A 17,619-nucleotide genomic window follows, 5' to 3' on the forward strand; every position below is an offset into this window, starting at 1 on the left:
ATGTGTGGCAGCGTTGCCCTGCCCAAGTGAGTATCTACAGTGGACCAGGGCTCCCTGCAGTGATGGTTTAACTATTGTGTGTGTTACCACCGTCCTTCTCAGATACACTTACATTCTTTCCTGAAATTTTTCTTGAAAAGGATAATTGAAAATATTAAGTTATACCTCCTCCTCACAGCCATAATTATATACTCACCCAGTCCTAGTCCTGTATTTGTCAGTCTTAGTAGAGAATAATTTGAGTTTAGACCAATTTTAAAAACCTTTTTATTTTGAAATCACTTCAATCTTATAGAAGAATTGCAAGAATAGAATAAAGAACTCCTGTATACCTTTCATCCTGTTCGCTTGTAGCTGCACAGATTTTATCATTCCCATCCCCTACTCACTCTCATGCAGTCTCCATAGATACACATTTTCTGAGAACCATTTGAGAGTCATTTGCAGACATCCTGACCCTTTATCCCTAAGAATGAAGATATTCTCTTGTATGACCACAATATAGTTGTGAAAAGTTAGGAAAGTTAACATTTGACATGATGTTGTTAATTTCCAGACTGTAATCTTTGCCTGCTGTCCCAGTGAGATCCTCTACAACATCTTTTTCCTGGTCCAGAATCCAACCCAGGGTCCCACATTGCATTTAGTTGTCTTGCCACCTCAGTCTCCATTAACTTGCAATAGTTCTTCAGCCTTTCTTAATGACCCTGACATTTGTAAAGAGCACAGACCAGTGGGTTTTTTTTTTAGCACTGTCCTTCATTTTGAATTGGTTTGCTGTTTCCTCGTGGTTAGACTCAGATTATACATTGGGGGCAGGAGTCTTGTGGAAGGGATATTGGTTCCTTCTCAGTGCATCGTGTCAAGAGGCTATGATGTCAGGAGGCCATGTTTCATTACTGGTGATGATAGCTGTGATCACTGAGTTGAGGTGGTATACACAGGTTTCTCTGGTATAAAATCGCTCATATTCCCTCTAGAAAGTAGTAAAATGTGATTGACAAATAGACTTGTCAGCATGTTGATCAAGTTGTACTGATGAGGCAACAGACCCCTCCCATCCTGTGGGTGGTCTGTGTTTACTTGGCCTGGAGTCAAGTGGCTTAGGAGAAAAATAGAACTAGATTCCAAGATGTGGAGGATAAAAAGCCCTTTGGGTTTATGCTTTGCAGTAAACTCACGTTCAGAAGCGTGACAACCCTCTCCTGAGAGTCTTCTTGCTGCTCTGCTTACAGAGGTGTTTGTTTATATTTCCTACCAGTCACGGAACCTCAAAAGGTTATATAATCCTGCCTTGTGCATCAGAGAGACCTATCTCTGTTAATCCAACAAAATTTGTGAATTCCTTTTGTTAAGTTTTTAATCACTGGAGATATTGAGTTTTTACAAATTGAACTGGATGCTTGGGGCTGGTGCACTGGGACGGCCCAGAGGGATGGTATGGGGAGGGAGGAGGGAGGAGGGTTCGGGATGGGGAACACATGTATACCTGTGGCGGATTCATTTTGATATTTGGCAAAACTAATACAATTATGTAAAGTTTAAAAATAAAATAAAATTAGAAAAAAAATATAAAAATTGAAGTGGAAAAACTATTTTAGAAAGCAAGATGAAAAATCTAGTGATTTGGCTCTCTCATCTCTTTATACCTCTTGGGAAAGGTCATTTAAGCATTTAGGATTGGGGTTTTTTTAATCTAAAATATGGTTAATAGTAATTTCCTATGTACCTCACTGGGTTATTATGGTAATCAAATAGACCCTTATGAAACAGATGAGAAGGTACTTTAGAATAAAACTATGAAAGCACAGTGAGTTCCCTGATTAATTTGTGTTTAATTTCTTTCATCAGCCAAGATATCTATTTCTAGGAAACTGGGAAAACAAGAGCTTTGCTACACTTGGTTTGGCTTGCAGTAAGTGGTGTGAGCAGGGGGCCAGAGAGCCTCGGGGCCTGGCAGACCAGCATCACCTGGTGTAAGATGCCCACGTTCAGCAACTCTTGCAGGGCTGGCAGGGTACTGCATCCATGTAGGAAGTAGTGAGGCAGGATGAGCAGGAAACTCTACAGATTTGGAAATAAAATAGGGAACTTCTAAGACTGTATTCTGTAGTTTGGTCATTTGGTATTTTTAAAAAAGGCAATAACTTACTTACTCTTCTCTTATTTGAAGCTCATGTTTGTATGTGTACACAAGTGTGTGTGTGTGTGTGTGTGTGTGTGTGTGTGTGTTCTAAGTTACTATATTTTTTTATTGGGCAAGGGCTGGGTTAGGGGAATGTAATTAGATTCCTTAATATATTAAGTTTTATCCCAAATAATTCACCCTTACTTCTCAGGTAGCAATTATTTTTAGATGTGTGCTCATGTACAATTGGCCCACTTTTATTTATAATAGAGCCTTAGAGTCTGTGGTGTGAACAGAACATACGTGTGACTGTTCTCTTAAAGCAAGTTGAAGCAAGGCTGCTCAGAGCTGAGTAGGTCTGAGGCTGTCAGAACCTCTCCTACCCAGGGGAGGCCAGCCTTTCCCCTTGATATTATAGTCCTGCCCTGCATGTCCCTCTTACAGGCTCTGAGCACACTGACTGAGGGGAGGGCATGACTTCAATGGGCTCCCTTCCCTTCTGAGTGTGAGCCATTTAGACCAGGCCATGGGGTCATGTTGGGATCCAGATGCTGGCTTTCTGCTGCTAAGGTGGGACTATAGAATGAATTGGGCCTGTAGCCATTTCAAGCCTGTTACCCACTCCTCCCTGAGTCTAGCCCTGGAGACCCTCCTGGTGGAAGTGGGGTCTGCAGAAGAGCTCCTCACATGTCTGCACATGTGCGACAGGTACTTGCACCAGGACCCCAGGGAGCCCATGTCTCAGGCACCCCTGAGGGAAGTACAGATGTGTGCTTTCTGCAAGCAGGTCCCTTAGACAATTATAATGGACTGGGCGGTGGGTACCCGGTACCTTTGCTCTGTCTCATCCAGCAGAGAGGTCATGCTTCACTCCTGGGGGAAGAGGATGAGGGCCAGGAAAAAGAGCAGATGGCTTTTTGCCAATCCTTTCAGTAGCAGACATTCCTAATTGATGAGTCAAGTTAGGAATGCTTGTGGGAGGAGGACATGTTTCTGTCTACGTCATCTGCCATAAAACAGCAGCCTTCCTATGGCTGGCCTCTCCAAATCCCACATCCAGGAGTAACTCTTTATACTGTTGACTGCCCAGCAGTGGTTGCACCAGAGCTGCACAGAACATGCGCTTTACATTCCAGGGAGTAAGTGGCCTGTTTTGATCTTCTCAGTGTATAGGACCAGCTCCCTCAAGACCCCCTCCTGGTGGTTATAGGATCATTGCATCCCTAGATGACAGTATGGAAGGAGGGCATTGTTGAGCACATCTCCTGCCATAAGGTTATACAGGCTGTTTGAGTCTAAACATAGGTTTTAGCAGCTAATTGGAAAATGATGCTTAATGGAACATTGTCATCATGAGGTAGCAGGGCCTGTGGTTTCCCTCATTATGCTTCCTCCTGCTTTTGGTTTGTTCTCATCTGTAAGTATAACTCAGATTTTGTTTTATCATATATTAACACCAATATCTGATAGCTATTGTGTGCTTACTCTGTGCCCCTTCTAAAATTAACATCTGGGGATCATGGTGACCCCAAACTCCAGCTTAGCCATACTGCAAACAGGGAATGGGGCCAAGTTGAAAGAAGTGGAGTCAGGAAGTCGAAGGTTCAGACCACAGTTCAATGGCTTATTTAACCTCTCTAAGCCCAGTTTCCTCCTCCTTAAAATGACCATAATAATAGTACCTGTGTCATAACTGGTTATTGAGAACTAAAAGACACACATATATACACATACATACACAAATACACTTAGCTCAGGGGCTGGTGTGCAGACAGCACTCAGGAAGCATGAACAGAGTTTTGGAAGGTGTTAGAGGAAGCCTGAGTTCCACATTATTGGAGGGGTGGTCCAGGTACAACTCTGTCTGAACACCGGAGGCACTAAGAATTCCCTCTCCAGCCAAGGCCCTTTAGGAAGCTCACTGGTGGGCCTTGGAGGTGTGGGGATTAGGACACCACCCCTCCAACCAGAGCAGCACCACTTTCATCTGCCTTATACACATAGAAGGTATGTGGGGGGTGCTGTATGTATGTCTTACCTCAGTGGTTATTTGCTGGGGGTGATCTTACTCCTGAGGGGACATTTGATGATGTCTGCAGGCATTTTTGATTGTCACAACCTCTGGAGGGGGAGTGGTGTAGATTGCTGCTGACGTTTAGTGAGTTGAGGCCAGGGATGCTGCTAAACAGTGCTCAGAATAGCCCCACAGAAAGAAAGATCTAGCCCAAATGTCATGGCAGGGTTGAGAAACCCTGGTACATATGCATATGTATATGGAGGGGGCAAGAGGATTGTTTACCTGGCTTTTATTTGGTTGATGTCTAGGAACAGAATTAGAAAATCAGGGGTATCTAGAGCATGTGGAAAGAAACACCTGGTTGTCAAGAGATGCCCTGGAAATGGTGGGGCCTGAGTCAGCTGAGCCCCAGGACTGAGGCAGGACAGTCTGCAGAGGGGAAGCGCCAACCACACATGGCAAGGTGTCAGGGGGTTCTGGGTAGCTCCACACCTAACAGGATGGTGGCGCAAGGGAAGTTGGTGTGGCTAGTATGAAGTGATCCTTCCTGGTCTCACATTGGTCCAGCTAGGGAGCGGACTGCCAGAGAGGGGTGTACAGTTCACCATGGAAGTGGGATCTGGATGGATTCCATATCTGTAAAATGGTTGATGCTGAAACATCTGAATTTTAAAAATCCAGGTCACTTTTAAGTCACATTCTTTGGGTCACTGTGTGGCCCTCAGCCTGGCACGGACTGAGAAAAAGTGTTCTCTTCAACAGCCAGAGTTTGCCTTTTACCATGAGAGCATCAATTGAAAACTGGCCTGCATCTTTTCCAGTGCACATACCACTTGAGGATTATTTTCCAGCTCAAGACCAAGTTTAATATTAATCCGATCTTGTTTTTTCCTTACCACCAGTATCTGATTAGGTAACTCTTTATGTCTCTGGTGAGAAATTGGCCTTTAATATTATGTTGACTTGCCATTTTTATAGGTCACAATGGTTGACTGTTAGCAGTTTCATATTATTCAACCTGCTGCAGGATTGAGAGTGACAATTTGTAATTTGTCAGCTGGGTACTTTATGTTCTTCCTAAAAGTACTCTGTACAAATGTCACCCCAGTATGTGTGAACTTCTGGGTATACTCAGCAACTGAATCTAGGCTGTTACCCATGTCATCAGCAACCAGAGCTCACCAGGAGCCAGACTCAGCTAGGACACATGTAATGGACCTATTTCCAACAGATGTAAGGCAAGGTCCTATATTTTAGCAAAACTGTATTTCCCTGGATGGACATGGGCTTGTTTTCACATTTTGCATCTTCCTAGTAACTGGAGAGAATCTTTTAAACCTTGAGAACCTTGAAAAAAAGACACCCCGTCTCCCCACCTCTTCACTGACTTTGTTCCTCAGAACTTGAAAAGGAACTAGATGTCAGTTATACCTCAGCAAAGGTGATTTTTTTTTTTTTCACTGTATGATTCCGCTTATGTGAGGTATATGGAATAGTCAAATCCTTTGAGACAGAAAGTGTAAAGTGGTTTCCCAGGGGCTGGAGAGAGGTAAGAATGTAGAGTTAGTGTTTAAAAAGTACAACGTTCTGGAGGTAAACAGTGGAGGGATGGTTGCACTATAGTGTGAATTGACTTAATACCACTGAACTGTACACTTTAAAGTGGTTAAGATGGTACAGTTCATGTTGTGTGTATTTTGCCATAATTAGAAAAAAATAAGACTGGGCTCGTTCATTGCCATATGCTGAAGCCAGATCCAACCTTGGTGTTCATCTAAAAAAAGGAGGTGGGGAAACGCCTAACACTTTACTCTCATGTTGCCGTCAAACTTAAGTGAAATCAGGTCATGATGTCATCAGCTGAGCTTCCTAAAACATTGTCCCTTCTGTAGGGGATGTCTTATAAGTACCATACATTCCTGTTAGGGTGATAGTACTTCAGGGACTGCTGAGTGTGTGCTCCTCCTTACATTTGTCCCTCTTGAAGGATGAAATTGTTCAGCTTTTCGGAGCCAGATGTCTTCGGAACAGAGGGTTCTGTGGTCAGGCCCAGTAATCATCTTATGGCGTGGTTTTGGTTTTCCAGGGCAACTTCAAAAGCATATCCGCAGTCTCCAAAGAACACAAAGCCGCCATACCCAGGATCTCCGGTGAAGTACCGCCTCCCCAGCTTTTCTGGCCAGGAGACACCCAAGAAGAAAGCAGACAAAGAGAAGAGCAACAAGGAGAAGGAAGGCACCCTGCCTCAGCAGGCAGCCAGCTCACCCAAGGAGGAGGTCCCAGAGAAGCACGTGGCAGACAGGCAGGCCACCGAGAAGCACGAGAAGCATGAGGCCACGGCAGGGAAGGCCAAGGGTGGCAGAGGTAGGCCCTCCTTGCCCATCTGGTTCTGCCACTGAGTCCATCCCCACAGGAGCCTCGGGTTTGGGGGAAAGACGGGGATTTTCCCCAGAGACGACTCCATGCCCTGGTGCTGCTTTCTCAGCTGGCACGTTGCCCAGTCCTTCCCCTTGCTCTCCTGAGTGTCTCCTGGCAGAGGAGACCGAGGGACTGGCACTGCTTCTGGCTGTGGAAGCCCCAGGGGGTGCTGAGCTATGTTCGGTCAGGGTATGCCCTTCCCACAGAGAGGGGCTTCCTGTAGTCCTCTAAGCTTCTATGACAGCCATGGTGAGTTTACCCAGACAGGTGCAGTGGTGGAGGCTGCCATGGGGCTTGCTGGTGACCCATCTCTCCTCCTCGCCTTTCCACTGCCCTCCACAGTGGAATGCATCCAGGGTCCCAGCCAGCCCATGGCAGCCTCTGCTCGGTGGCTGATTGTGCTGGTCCCAGCAGCATTTCCCGTCACCCACTGGGTTGGCTTTTTCAATTCCAAGTGGCAGCTGCCCATGTGAGTGCAGTCATGATTTCATGTCCCTTGATCTTTTCCTCCGACGCAGCCTCAGGGAAGCCCACAGCGGGCACCACTGATGCAGGAGAGGCCACAAAGATCCTGTCTGAAAAGAGACGACAGGCCCGGCTGCAGAAGGAACAGGAGGAGCAGGAACGTCTGGAGAAGGAAAAACAAGACAAGTATGGGTGGTGCTCAGACCTTTTCAGACCACTGTAAATGCCCAGCTCCTAAATCTCAATGTTACAGACAGCCCCTGTTCTCAGCCTGGACTCTAGCACCAGCCAGGCCTCGCAGAACCATCAGTAGAGTTTGAGTTTTGTTTATAGAATGAGATTCTCTTTGAAAAGACTGGAGATGCCAAGATGTAAACATCTTGATTTTGCTTCCTAAATCGTGTCCCCCCCCGACCCCCAGTTATCCTAACTCGCATCCCCAGGTAAGAGAGAGGAGGGTTGAGCAGACACCCGTTGATGGGGCAGAAGCCACCTTCATAGTCCATGAGACACAGGTTACAGGGACTCCATCCTGGAGCAGGACAGAAGATGTCATGGCAGTGGTCCCTAAACTTTGGAAGGTATCACAATCTGTTAAGAGTTATGATAAAAATCCACAGGCCAGGCTGTGTCTTGCCTCAGTATTTCACCAGAGTTTGAGAACCACTGCATTTATCCCCGGAGCACTTGGTCAAAATACAGACAGTTCTGCCTTTTCTAGCCTTAGTATTCAGAGAGAAATGCATGTTGAAGGACAAGGTAAATTTATCATTAAGTTGATATAGGAAGCTTTTAGGATAATCACAGAGTGTAGTCCACTACTATTGAGAGAATTAACATAACAGGAAGCCCACCATGCTGTAGTACTTCACGATTGGCTCTGAGTTTAGACTGATAGAATACTCTTGATCTGTAAGTGACCTTGACAAGTCTTTCATGGTCTCATTATGCTTTTACTGATTTATTTTTTTTAAGGGTGGTGGGGAAAGATCTGACTGGTCCCTTCTTCAAATTCTGGACTTTTCTGATGATTTTCCCACCTCAAACTTTTTGGGCAACAGCAGCAGGTCTTTTTGTTGAGTGGTATGCTTGGGCTGGGTTGCGTGGACCACAGGGTATGTGAAGGGAAGTCCCAGGAGAGGAAGCTGAATTGCAGGACCTCCAGTGATAGGCCAGGGCCTGTGCAGGCCCTGAGCAGATGAGTTGCATGCCTGTAGCTTGTTCTGGGGCAGGTGCAGCCATCTGCCTTCCAGCCAGCACCCTCCTGCATTTCCTTATACAGAAGACCCTCCCCAGCGGCTGGGGATAAGGGATGCATCCACTAAATGGTGACTGCAATGCAGAGCTTTCTGGTACTTGCTACCTGGTGAGGAAGTGGGATGGGTTTGGCATGGGTGACAGGAACAAGGATGGGAGAGGGTGACAGAACTACCTGTGGGTCTGGTGAACTCTGGAGGAAACCCGTAATGCTGGCAAGAGTGGCAGGGTGGGGCTGCCTGTAGCGGAGGGGTGCTGGAAAAATGACCACAGCCGTGTTCTCTCTGGGTTGTTAAACAGGGAGAGAAAGAATATTTATTCTTGCAGAGGATTTTGAGATTCTTGGTTTCACACAGGAGAAGCTGGTTTTTCTCTACTTTGGGGGAAACAGAGTGTGGTTAAATGGAGGGAATTTTAGGGGCTTATGGGCCTCTGGGGAGGAATTTGTGTTCTGAGTGATGAGGAGGATTATGGAGACCTAGGGGCTAAGAGAATGTGTTATTTACTCATGGGTATTGCATCCAGCACCTTGGAAGTCCTCATGGTGAAATGGAAGAAACAGTGACTTTTCAGATCCAGAGGATGAAGAGAAAGATGAAGTAGCTTGTGTGTTAATTTATATACAACATATCCTTTGTGTATTAACTTCTCTGAGACAGTCACAACTAGCTCTTTAGAAGAGAGAGAAGAACTGAAATAGTGCTCTGATTAACCTTGGGAGAGATTTTGTTATGGATACATCTGGTTTTTATAATCCTGTGTTGGGCATCCTAGTCTTTCATTGCAGAATCTAAGAACTGGTGAGTTTCTTTCTGAGTAGGCCCCATAATGCTCTTCTCCAAAGTTCTCTAGAATATTTGTTAATAATTTCAATTGTTCCAGCTTTTGCACACTGCAGTTTTTGCGATTTCTAAAGCCAACCATTAGGATACAAGAATGTCTTGATCTTTTATAGTAACATACCAACACCCCAGTAAGTCAGTGCTGCATGCTTCCAAAGAGAGGTTATTTCTAAAAAACATACAGATTATAGAAATTATCTTTATTTGGAAGCAGGTATCACTGGTAAGTTGCTATTCCCATTGTTTTGAATGGGCATGATAAATGTTGAGTGGTTTTCCAAGGAAGGGTCACACAGCAGGTGGTTCAGTCAGAATGCAGTCTTGGTCTTGCCATGTGGCATGTTGCCAGTCAGTAGTTGACTGCAAAATGAGTATAGTTACCTACAGTTTTTCATAGATGAGGAAATGACACGTGAGCAGGAAGAACATTAGAAATGTAAAAATAAGCACTTAAGACTGTACAGAATTTTCCCTCACTGCTTAGATCTCTTTATTGTTACATCACCAACCATTCACCTGTGGGTTAAAAATGCCTAAATGTCATTTAATTTTCATTTAGCAAAGAATAAAAGCTAAAAAACTTTTTTAAGAATGACAAAATAAATGGAAAATAGATGCTTTAATTTCTGTATTAAATGTCAGGTTTCTGTTGAGCATTTCCTTCCATTTGCTACTTCAGAAGTCACATTCTAATTAGAATCAAAGTGAACTTTTTGAGCTCCTAGTCACTGTTCTTAAATTGCTGTCTGGCACAGATGTAGCCATTGAGACATTTCTAGTTTTTTTTCTAGCTTAGGTTGGTTTTAAATATTTATTCTCAGTTTTTAAACAATTGTCATTGAATAAGAATGATGGGGCTGTGATCATTTGTAAATTGACTAGGGAACATCTGTCTCTTCATTACAGTCTTTCACAAATCAATACATTAGTACTCTCGATATCACAGAATTTGAAGTCAATCCTGGTTAATATTTTTTTGGTAACTGTGGACTGGAGTGGCTTTCTGGGAAGAATGAGTCATTTTCTTAAGTGGGTGCTAATTCACATGCATGTGTCTATGACTGTGTCACACATACATTATGCTCTACTGTTAGCACAGAGTTCTTGGTGGTTTGTCTTTTGGGCATGTCATCACTGTCTTGTAACAATAGTTTTGTTCTCAAAAGACTGGAGAGAGAGGAATTGAAAAGAAAGGCAGAGGAAGAAAGACTTCGCCTAGAGGAAGCCCGTAAACAAGAAGAGGAAAAGAAGCACCTAGAGGAGGAAGAGAAAAGGAAGGTGGCAGAGGAGGCAAAGCGCAAGGCCAAGGAGGCGCTGCTGTTGAAAGAAGAGCAAGAAAAGGAAAAACAAGAAAAAGAAAAGCAGGAAAAAGCCATGATTGTAAAGCAGGTACTGTGCAACTCTATATAGACTTTCTTAAGGGCCTTAGTATTAGGTAAAATTAGTTAAATTTGAATGACTTACAATGTTTCCTTGAAGCATTTTCTTTAACTGAACTAGTTAATATATTTGAGTTACTTTGGGCAACACAAGTGAAGTGGCAATGTTTGTTATATGTCAGTTTTGATTCTCCCAAAGGCAGACCCTGGATAAGAATTTGAGTGTCAGCAGTTTATTTGGAAGATGATCCTAGGAAGCTGGTAGGGGAGTGAGAAGAAAGCCAGTGTAAGCACACTGATGAGTGGGTTACTGTGGGCATCTGGAACTTGTTCCCTGTGGAACTCTAGGAGACTATGGAATATGCCTTAGAATTACCCCTTGGAGGGATGAGGAAACCAGGTTATTTATCTTCCAACTCCTGCCCCTTGTGGTTGAAAGTAACTTTGAGGAATTAACTTCCTGAAACTCCTAGCCACATGCATACTTCATGGTCAGAGACTGCCCTCAGACACAAAAAGACCTTGACCTTGTATGCAAAGTGTCTGCAGGTGATTTGCATGGTAGACTGAGGTCGTATGAGTGAGACCCAACCATGTCTGCTGTGTCATAGGGCAGGCTGTAAAAATCCACATTGAATATTGGAGCAGCATCCACTTTGGGTAAATGATGAGATGGAGGAACAAGTGCAAATCCCAGAGAATTAACTAGTGTTTTCTTAAGCTTAGTAACACCTATACCTTGGTTTCTATGTTTCTACCAGAAGGAAGCAGCAGAAGCAAAGGCCCAGGAGGCAGCTAAACAAATGCGTCTGAAAAGAGAACAGATCATGCTACAGATGGAGCAGGAGCGACTGGAGAGGAAGAAGGTGAGGGCTAAGGGATTAGGCGTACTTAGGATGAGGCAGGGACAGGAAGGGAGTCTGGTTATATTCTGCAGTTGTTGAGTACAATGCTCTTAGAATTGTTATTTAGGTTGAGTTCATTGATCATACTATTCAAATCTTCTGTATCTTTATGAGTTTTCTGTCATCTTCTTTTATTTACTGAGAGATGGGTACTGAAAATGTCATCTGTGATTATGGATTTGTGCATTACTCCTTCCAGTTCTACACATTTTTGTTTTCATATATTTTGAAGCTCTACTGTTAGGTGAATTTATATTTCAAGTTATTAAGTTTTCCTGTTGAATTGACCCTTATATCATTATGAAATATTCCTTCTTTATGTCTAGTAATACTTTTTGTCTTAAATTCTACTTTGTCAGTCTTTTTATGATTAGCACCTGCATGATGAATTTTTTTACTTTAAACCTACTTGTGTTCTTATAAATGTTTCCCTTATAAACAGCACTGGAGAAGGCAATGACAACCAATTGCAGTATTCTTGCCTGGAAAATTCCATGGATGGAAGAGCCTGGTGGGCTACAGTCCTTGGGGTCGCAGAGTTGAACATGACTGGGCACGCACACCTATAAACAGCATAGAGTCAGGATTTGTTATTTAAATCAAGTTTGACAGTTTCTGTTTTTTAATTGGTATGTTTAGACCATTTACATTTAATGTAATTATGGGTGAAGTTGGTGTCCAGTTTGTGGTCTCCTCTTCTGCTCTTCAGCTAGGGTTTCTGTTGGGTGGTCCTCTTGAATGACAGGTAGTGATTTGTTGAATTCTAGCTAATCTAAAGAGAGGAAGGAGAAAGATGGGATATAAACGATTGATTCTAGATACTTACTAGTTCACTTAAGCATTTGACCTTGTTCATATGGCAGAGGTATATATCTGTAAAACCAATGCAGGCACTTTCTATACACATTATCGTCTGCTAAGATTTCTCTTTTATGAGTTCTCTGAGAAATGTGAAATTGCATACAGACCAAGATACTTGTATCTATTTTTGGTCTTGTAGTCCTCTTTGTTGTTGTTGTTCAGTCACTTAGTCACGTCTGACTCTTTGCAACCTCGTGGACTGCAGCATACCAGGCTTCCCTGTCCTTTACCATCTCCTGGAGCTTGAGCAAACTCGTCCATTGAGTTGGTGATGCCATCTAACCATCTCATCCTCTGTCATGCCCTTCTCCTCCTGCCTTCAGTCTTTCCTAGCATCAGGGTCTTTTCTAATGAGTCGGCTCTTCTCATCAGGTGGCCAAGATACTGGAGCTTCAGGACTGATTTCCTTTAGGATTGACTGGTTGGATCTCCTTGTAGTTCAAGGGACTCTCAAGAGTCTTCTCCAACACTGCAGTTCAAAAGCATCAATTCTTTGGTGCTCAGCCTTGTTTATATGGTCCAACTCTCACATCCATACATGACTACTGGAAAAACTATAGCTTTGGCTATATGGACCTTTAAACAAAGTTATGTCTCTGCTTTTTAATACACTGTCTAAGTTTGTCATAGTTTTCCTTCCAAGGAGCAAGTATCTCTTAATTTCATGGCTGCAGTCACTGTCCACAGTGATTTTGGTGCCCAAGAAAATAAAGTCTGTCACTGTTTCCATTGTTTCCCATCTATTTACCATGAAGTGGTGGGACCTGATGCCATGATCTTAGTTTTTTGAATGTTGAGTTTTCAGCCAGCTTTTTCACTATCCTCTTTCACTTTCATCAAGAGGCTCTTCAGTTCCTCTTCACTTTCTGCCATAATGGTGTTACCGTCTGCATATCTGAGGTTATTGACATTTCTGTCGGCAATCTTGATTCCAGCTTGTGCTTTATCCAGCCTGGCATTTCTCATGATGTACTCTGCACATAAGTTAAATAATCAGGGTGACAATATACAGCCTTGAGGTACTCTGTTCCCAATTTTGAACCAGCCGGTTTTGTTCCATGTCCGGTTCTAACTGTTGGTTCTTAACCTGCATACAGGTTTCACAGGAGGAAGGTAAGGTGATCTGGTATTCACATCTCTTTAAGAATTTTCCACAGTTTGTTGTGATCCACACAGTCAAAGACTTTGGCATAATCAATAAAGCAGAAGTAGATGTTTTTCTGGAATTCTCTTATTTTTTCTATGATCCAATGGATGTTGGAAATTTTGTCTCTGGTTCCTCTGCCTTTTCTAAATCCAGCTTGAACGTCTGCAAGTTCTCAGTTCACATACTCTTGAAGCCTAGCTTGGAGAATTTTGAGCATTACTTTGCTAGCATGTGAAATGAGTGCATTTGTGCAGTAGTTTGAACATTCTTTGGCATTGCCCTTCTTTGGGATTGGAATGAAAACTGACCTTTTTCGTTTAGTGGCCACTGAATGAGTATTCCAGTCCTGTAGCCACTGCTGAGTTTTCCAAATTTGCTGGCGTATTGAGTGCTGCACATTCATACCATCATCTTTTAGGATTTGAAATAGCTCAGCTGAAATTCCATCACCTCCACTAGCTTTGTTCATAGTGATGCTTCCAAAGGCCCACTTGACTTCACATTCCAGGATGTCTGGCGCTAGGTCAGTGATCACACCATCATGGTTATCTGGGTCATTAAGATCTTTGTTGTACAGTTCTGTGTATTCTTGCCACCTCTCCTTAATATCTTCTGCTTCTGTTAGGTCCATACCATTTTTGTCCTTTATCGAGCCCATCTTTGCATGAAATGTTCCCTTGGTATCTCTAATTTTCTTGAAGAGATCTCTAGTCTTTCCCATTCTATTGTTTTCCTCTATTTCTTTGCATTGGTCACTGAGGAAGGCTTTCTTATCTGTCCTTGCTAATCTTTGGAACTCTGCATTCAGGTGGGTTTATCTTTCCTTTTCTCCTTTGCCTTTCCCTTCTCTTCTTTTCTCAGCTATATGTAAGGCCTCCTCAGACAACTATTTTGCCATTTTGCATTTCTTTTTCTTGAAGATGGTCTTGATCACTGCCTCCTGTACAATGTCATGAACCTCTGTCCATAGTTCTCCATACACTCTATCAGATCTAATCCCTTGTATCTATTTGTCACTTCCACTGTATAATCATAAGGGATTTGATTTAGGTTATACCAGAAGGGCCTAGTGGTTTTCCCTACTTTCTTCAATTTAAGTCTGAATTTTATAATAAGGAATTCATGATCTGAGCCACAGTCAGCTCCCAGTCTTCTTTTTGCTAACTGTATAGAGCTTCTCCATCTTCAGTGCAAAGAATATAATCAATCTGATTTTGGTATTGACTATCTGGTGGTGTCCATGTGTAGAGTCGTCTCTTGTGTTGTTGGAAGAGGGTGTTTGCTATGACGAATGCATTCTCTTGGCAAAACTCTGTTAGCCTTTGCCCTGCTTCATTTTGTATTACAAGGCCAAACTTATTTGTTATTCCAGGTATCTCTTGACTTCCTACTTTTGCATTCCAGTCCCCTCTGATGAAAAGGACATCTTTTTTGGTGTAGTCCTCTTACCTGTTTCTTTTTGGTTTCCAGAGAATAGATGAAATTATGAAGAGAACAAGAAAGAGTGATGTGTCTTTGGAAGTGAAGGTAGGCATTCAGAGTGCCATTTTCATAATTCATGTACTGAGAAGAACATAATGGTAGAATATATTCAGTGATGTTGTAGGTCTCAGAGAGCATTAGCCAGGAAAAAAAAAAAAAAAGGGTTCTTCCTGCTTTGTTCCTGGCTAGATTAAGAAGACTGTTGGTGTCTAAAAGGAAAGAGGAGTCTAAGAAAGGAGTTTCCAGGATGGGGTGGTAATAAAAATTTCCTCGGAGAAGTGGAGGTAGGGATGCAGGGAGAAGCACTGTAGTCCATAGATAAAAAAAGAGAATGGTGGCATATTACTATGGGAAACACAGCTGATTTATAATACACTCAGAAAATTCAAAGAATTACCATGGAATGGACAGATGGCTCAGCATGATTCCAAATATCCCCTGATGCTTTTCAAAAGCACTTGTCTTGGTACATAAAGCCTACCTTCCCTCTGTTTGTTTTCAGAAAGAAGACCCAAAAGTGGAGCTTCAGTCTGCTCTCTGTGTGGAAAATAAGACAGAACCCATGGTCCCTAACAAAATAGGTGAGTGTGAGATCTGATTCTCGGGTTCTTCGTTTCAGAAAGTGAGGGCTCATGGTGTTTCCTGTAGGGAACTAGCACCTATCGGTCTGAAGAGCATTATCACTGCACAAAGCCCATGTACTTTTCCCCATCACCATCTCTACAGGTCCACTTGAAAACCAGTAGGTCCCTCAGTTACTCTAATAACCCCAGCACCAGAGCCGGGCCATCTGCTGGCTAGGCTGCTTTCCAGAGGGCTTAATTGCTGGTCACGTTCTGTTAAGAACTGACTCTCTTGTTCTACAGCAGTTTCTCCTGCCTTCGGGACTTCTGGATAGTCCAGCTCTTTTCTGTTATGGATTCTTAAAGCTCCTCAGGTTTCATGGCAGCCAGAGTCAGAAAACATATATCCATCTCAAAGTCACTCTTCACATTTCTCTTTTGCCTTGTGGCTCAAGAGCCTGGGGACCTGTACAGGATATGACGTCAAGTTTCTTGGGTGAGTCATGTTGTTGTTCAGTCACTAAGTTGTGTCCGATGTTGCAACCCCACGGACTGTAACAGGCCAAACTCCTCTGTCTTCCACTATCTCCTGGAGTTTGCTCAAATTCATGCCCATTGAATCAATGATATTATCTAATCATTTCATCTTCTGCCACCCTCTTCTCCTTTTGCCTTCAATCTTTCCCATCATCAGGGTCTTTTCCAGTGAGTCAGCTCTTCACATCAGGTGGCCAAAGTATTGGAGATTCAGCTTCAGCATCAGTCCTTCCAATGAATATTCAGGGATGATTTCCTTTAGGATTGACAGGTTTTACACTCCAAGGAACTCTCAAGAGTCTTCTCTAGCTTCACAGTTCAAAAGCATCAAATCTTTGGTGCTCAGCTGTTTTTAGGGTCCAACTCTCACTTCCATCCATGACTACTGGAAAAACCATAGCTTTGACTAGACAGACCTTTGTTGGCAAAGTGATGTCTCTTCTTTTTAACATGCTGTCTAGGTTTGTCATAGCTTTCTTTCCAACAAGCAAGGATCTTTTAATTTCATGGCTGCAGTCAGCATCCACAGTGGTTTTAGAGCCCAAGAAAATAAAATCTGTCACTGCTTCCACTTTTCCCCTTCTGTTTTCCATGAAGTAATGGGACCTGATGCCATGACCTCAGTTTTTTTTTTTTTTTTTTTAATGTTTCAAGCCAGCTTTTTCACCCTCCTCTTTGATCCTCACCAAGAAGCTCTTTGGTTCCTCTTCACTTTCTCCCATTAAAGTGGCATCATCTGCATATCTGAGGTTGTTGTATTTTTTCCCAGCAATCTTGATTCCAACTTGTGATTTATCTAGCCCAGCATTTCACATTATGTACTCTGCATATAAGTTAAATAAGCAGGGTGACAGTATACGGCCTTGTCCTACTGCTTTCCCAATTTTCAACCAATCTGTTGTTCCATGTCGGGTTCTAACTGTTGCTTCTTGACCTCCATACAGGTTACTCAGGAGACAGGTGAAGTGGTCTGATATTCCCATCTCTTTAAGAATTTTCCACAGTTGGTTGTGATCCACACAGTCAAAGGCTTTAGCATAGTCAGTGAAGCAGAAGTAGATGTTGTTCTGGCACTCCCTTGCCTTTTCCATGATCGAATGAATGTTGGCATTTTGATCTTTGGTTCCTCTGCCTCTTCAAAACCCAGCTTGTACATCTGGAAGTTCTCAGTTCACCTACTGCTAAAGCCTAATTTGAAGGATTTTGAGCATAATCTTCCGAGCATGTGAAACAAGTGCAACTGTATAGTAGTTTGACCATTCTTTAGCATTGCCCTTCTTTGAGGAATGAAAACTCCCCTTTTCCAGTCTTGTGGCCACTGCTGAGTTTTCCAAATTTGCTGACATATTGAGTGCAGCACTTTAACAGCATCATCTTTTAGGATTTGAAATAGCTCATTGAAATTACATCACCTCCACTAGCTTTGTTCATAGTAATGTTTCCTAAGGCCCACCTGACTTTACACTCCAGGATGTCCGGCTCTAGATGAGTGACTGTACTGTCGTGGTTATCTGGGTCATTAAGACCTTTCTTATGTAGTCTGTCTATTCTTCTGTCTATTCTTGCCACTTCTGAATCTCTTCTGCTTCTGTTAAGTCCTTACTGTTTTTGCCTTTTA

The 17,619-nt window shown here is 43.0% G+C and overlaps 1 protein-coding gene across 8 annotated transcripts in view; it reads left to right on the forward strand.

The window, feature by feature from the left end:
• The window catches only part of MAP7D2 (MAP7 domain containing 2), a 101,371-nt gene that overhangs the window by 76,014 nt on the left and 7,738 nt on the right, over window positions 1–17,619 (forward strand). For all 8 annotated transcript variants that reach the window (XM_070785288.1, XM_070785281.1, XM_070785280.1 and 5 more), the window contains 6 exons: window positions 6,232–6,509; window positions 7,082–7,214; window positions 10,294–10,516; window positions 11,268–11,372; window positions 14,890–14,946; window positions 15,404–15,482. In XM_070785288.1, coding sequence (XP_070641389.1) covers window positions 6,232–6,509; window positions 7,082–7,214; window positions 10,294–10,516; window positions 11,268–11,372; window positions 14,890–14,946; window positions 15,404–15,482 — 875 coding nt within the window. The remainder of the gene's footprint in view (window positions 1–6,231; window positions 6,510–7,081; window positions 7,215–10,293; window positions 10,517–11,267; window positions 11,373–14,889; window positions 14,947–15,403; window positions 15,483–17,619) is intronic.

The sequence above is a fragment of the Bos indicus genome, chromosome X (genome assembly GCF_029378745.1).
Source record: "Bos indicus isolate NIAB-ARS_2022 breed Sahiwal x Tharparkar chromosome X, NIAB-ARS_B.indTharparkar_mat_pri_1.0, whole genome shotgun sequence".
Lineage (NCBI taxonomy): Eukaryota > Metazoa > Chordata > Mammalia > Artiodactyla > Bovidae > Bos > Bos indicus.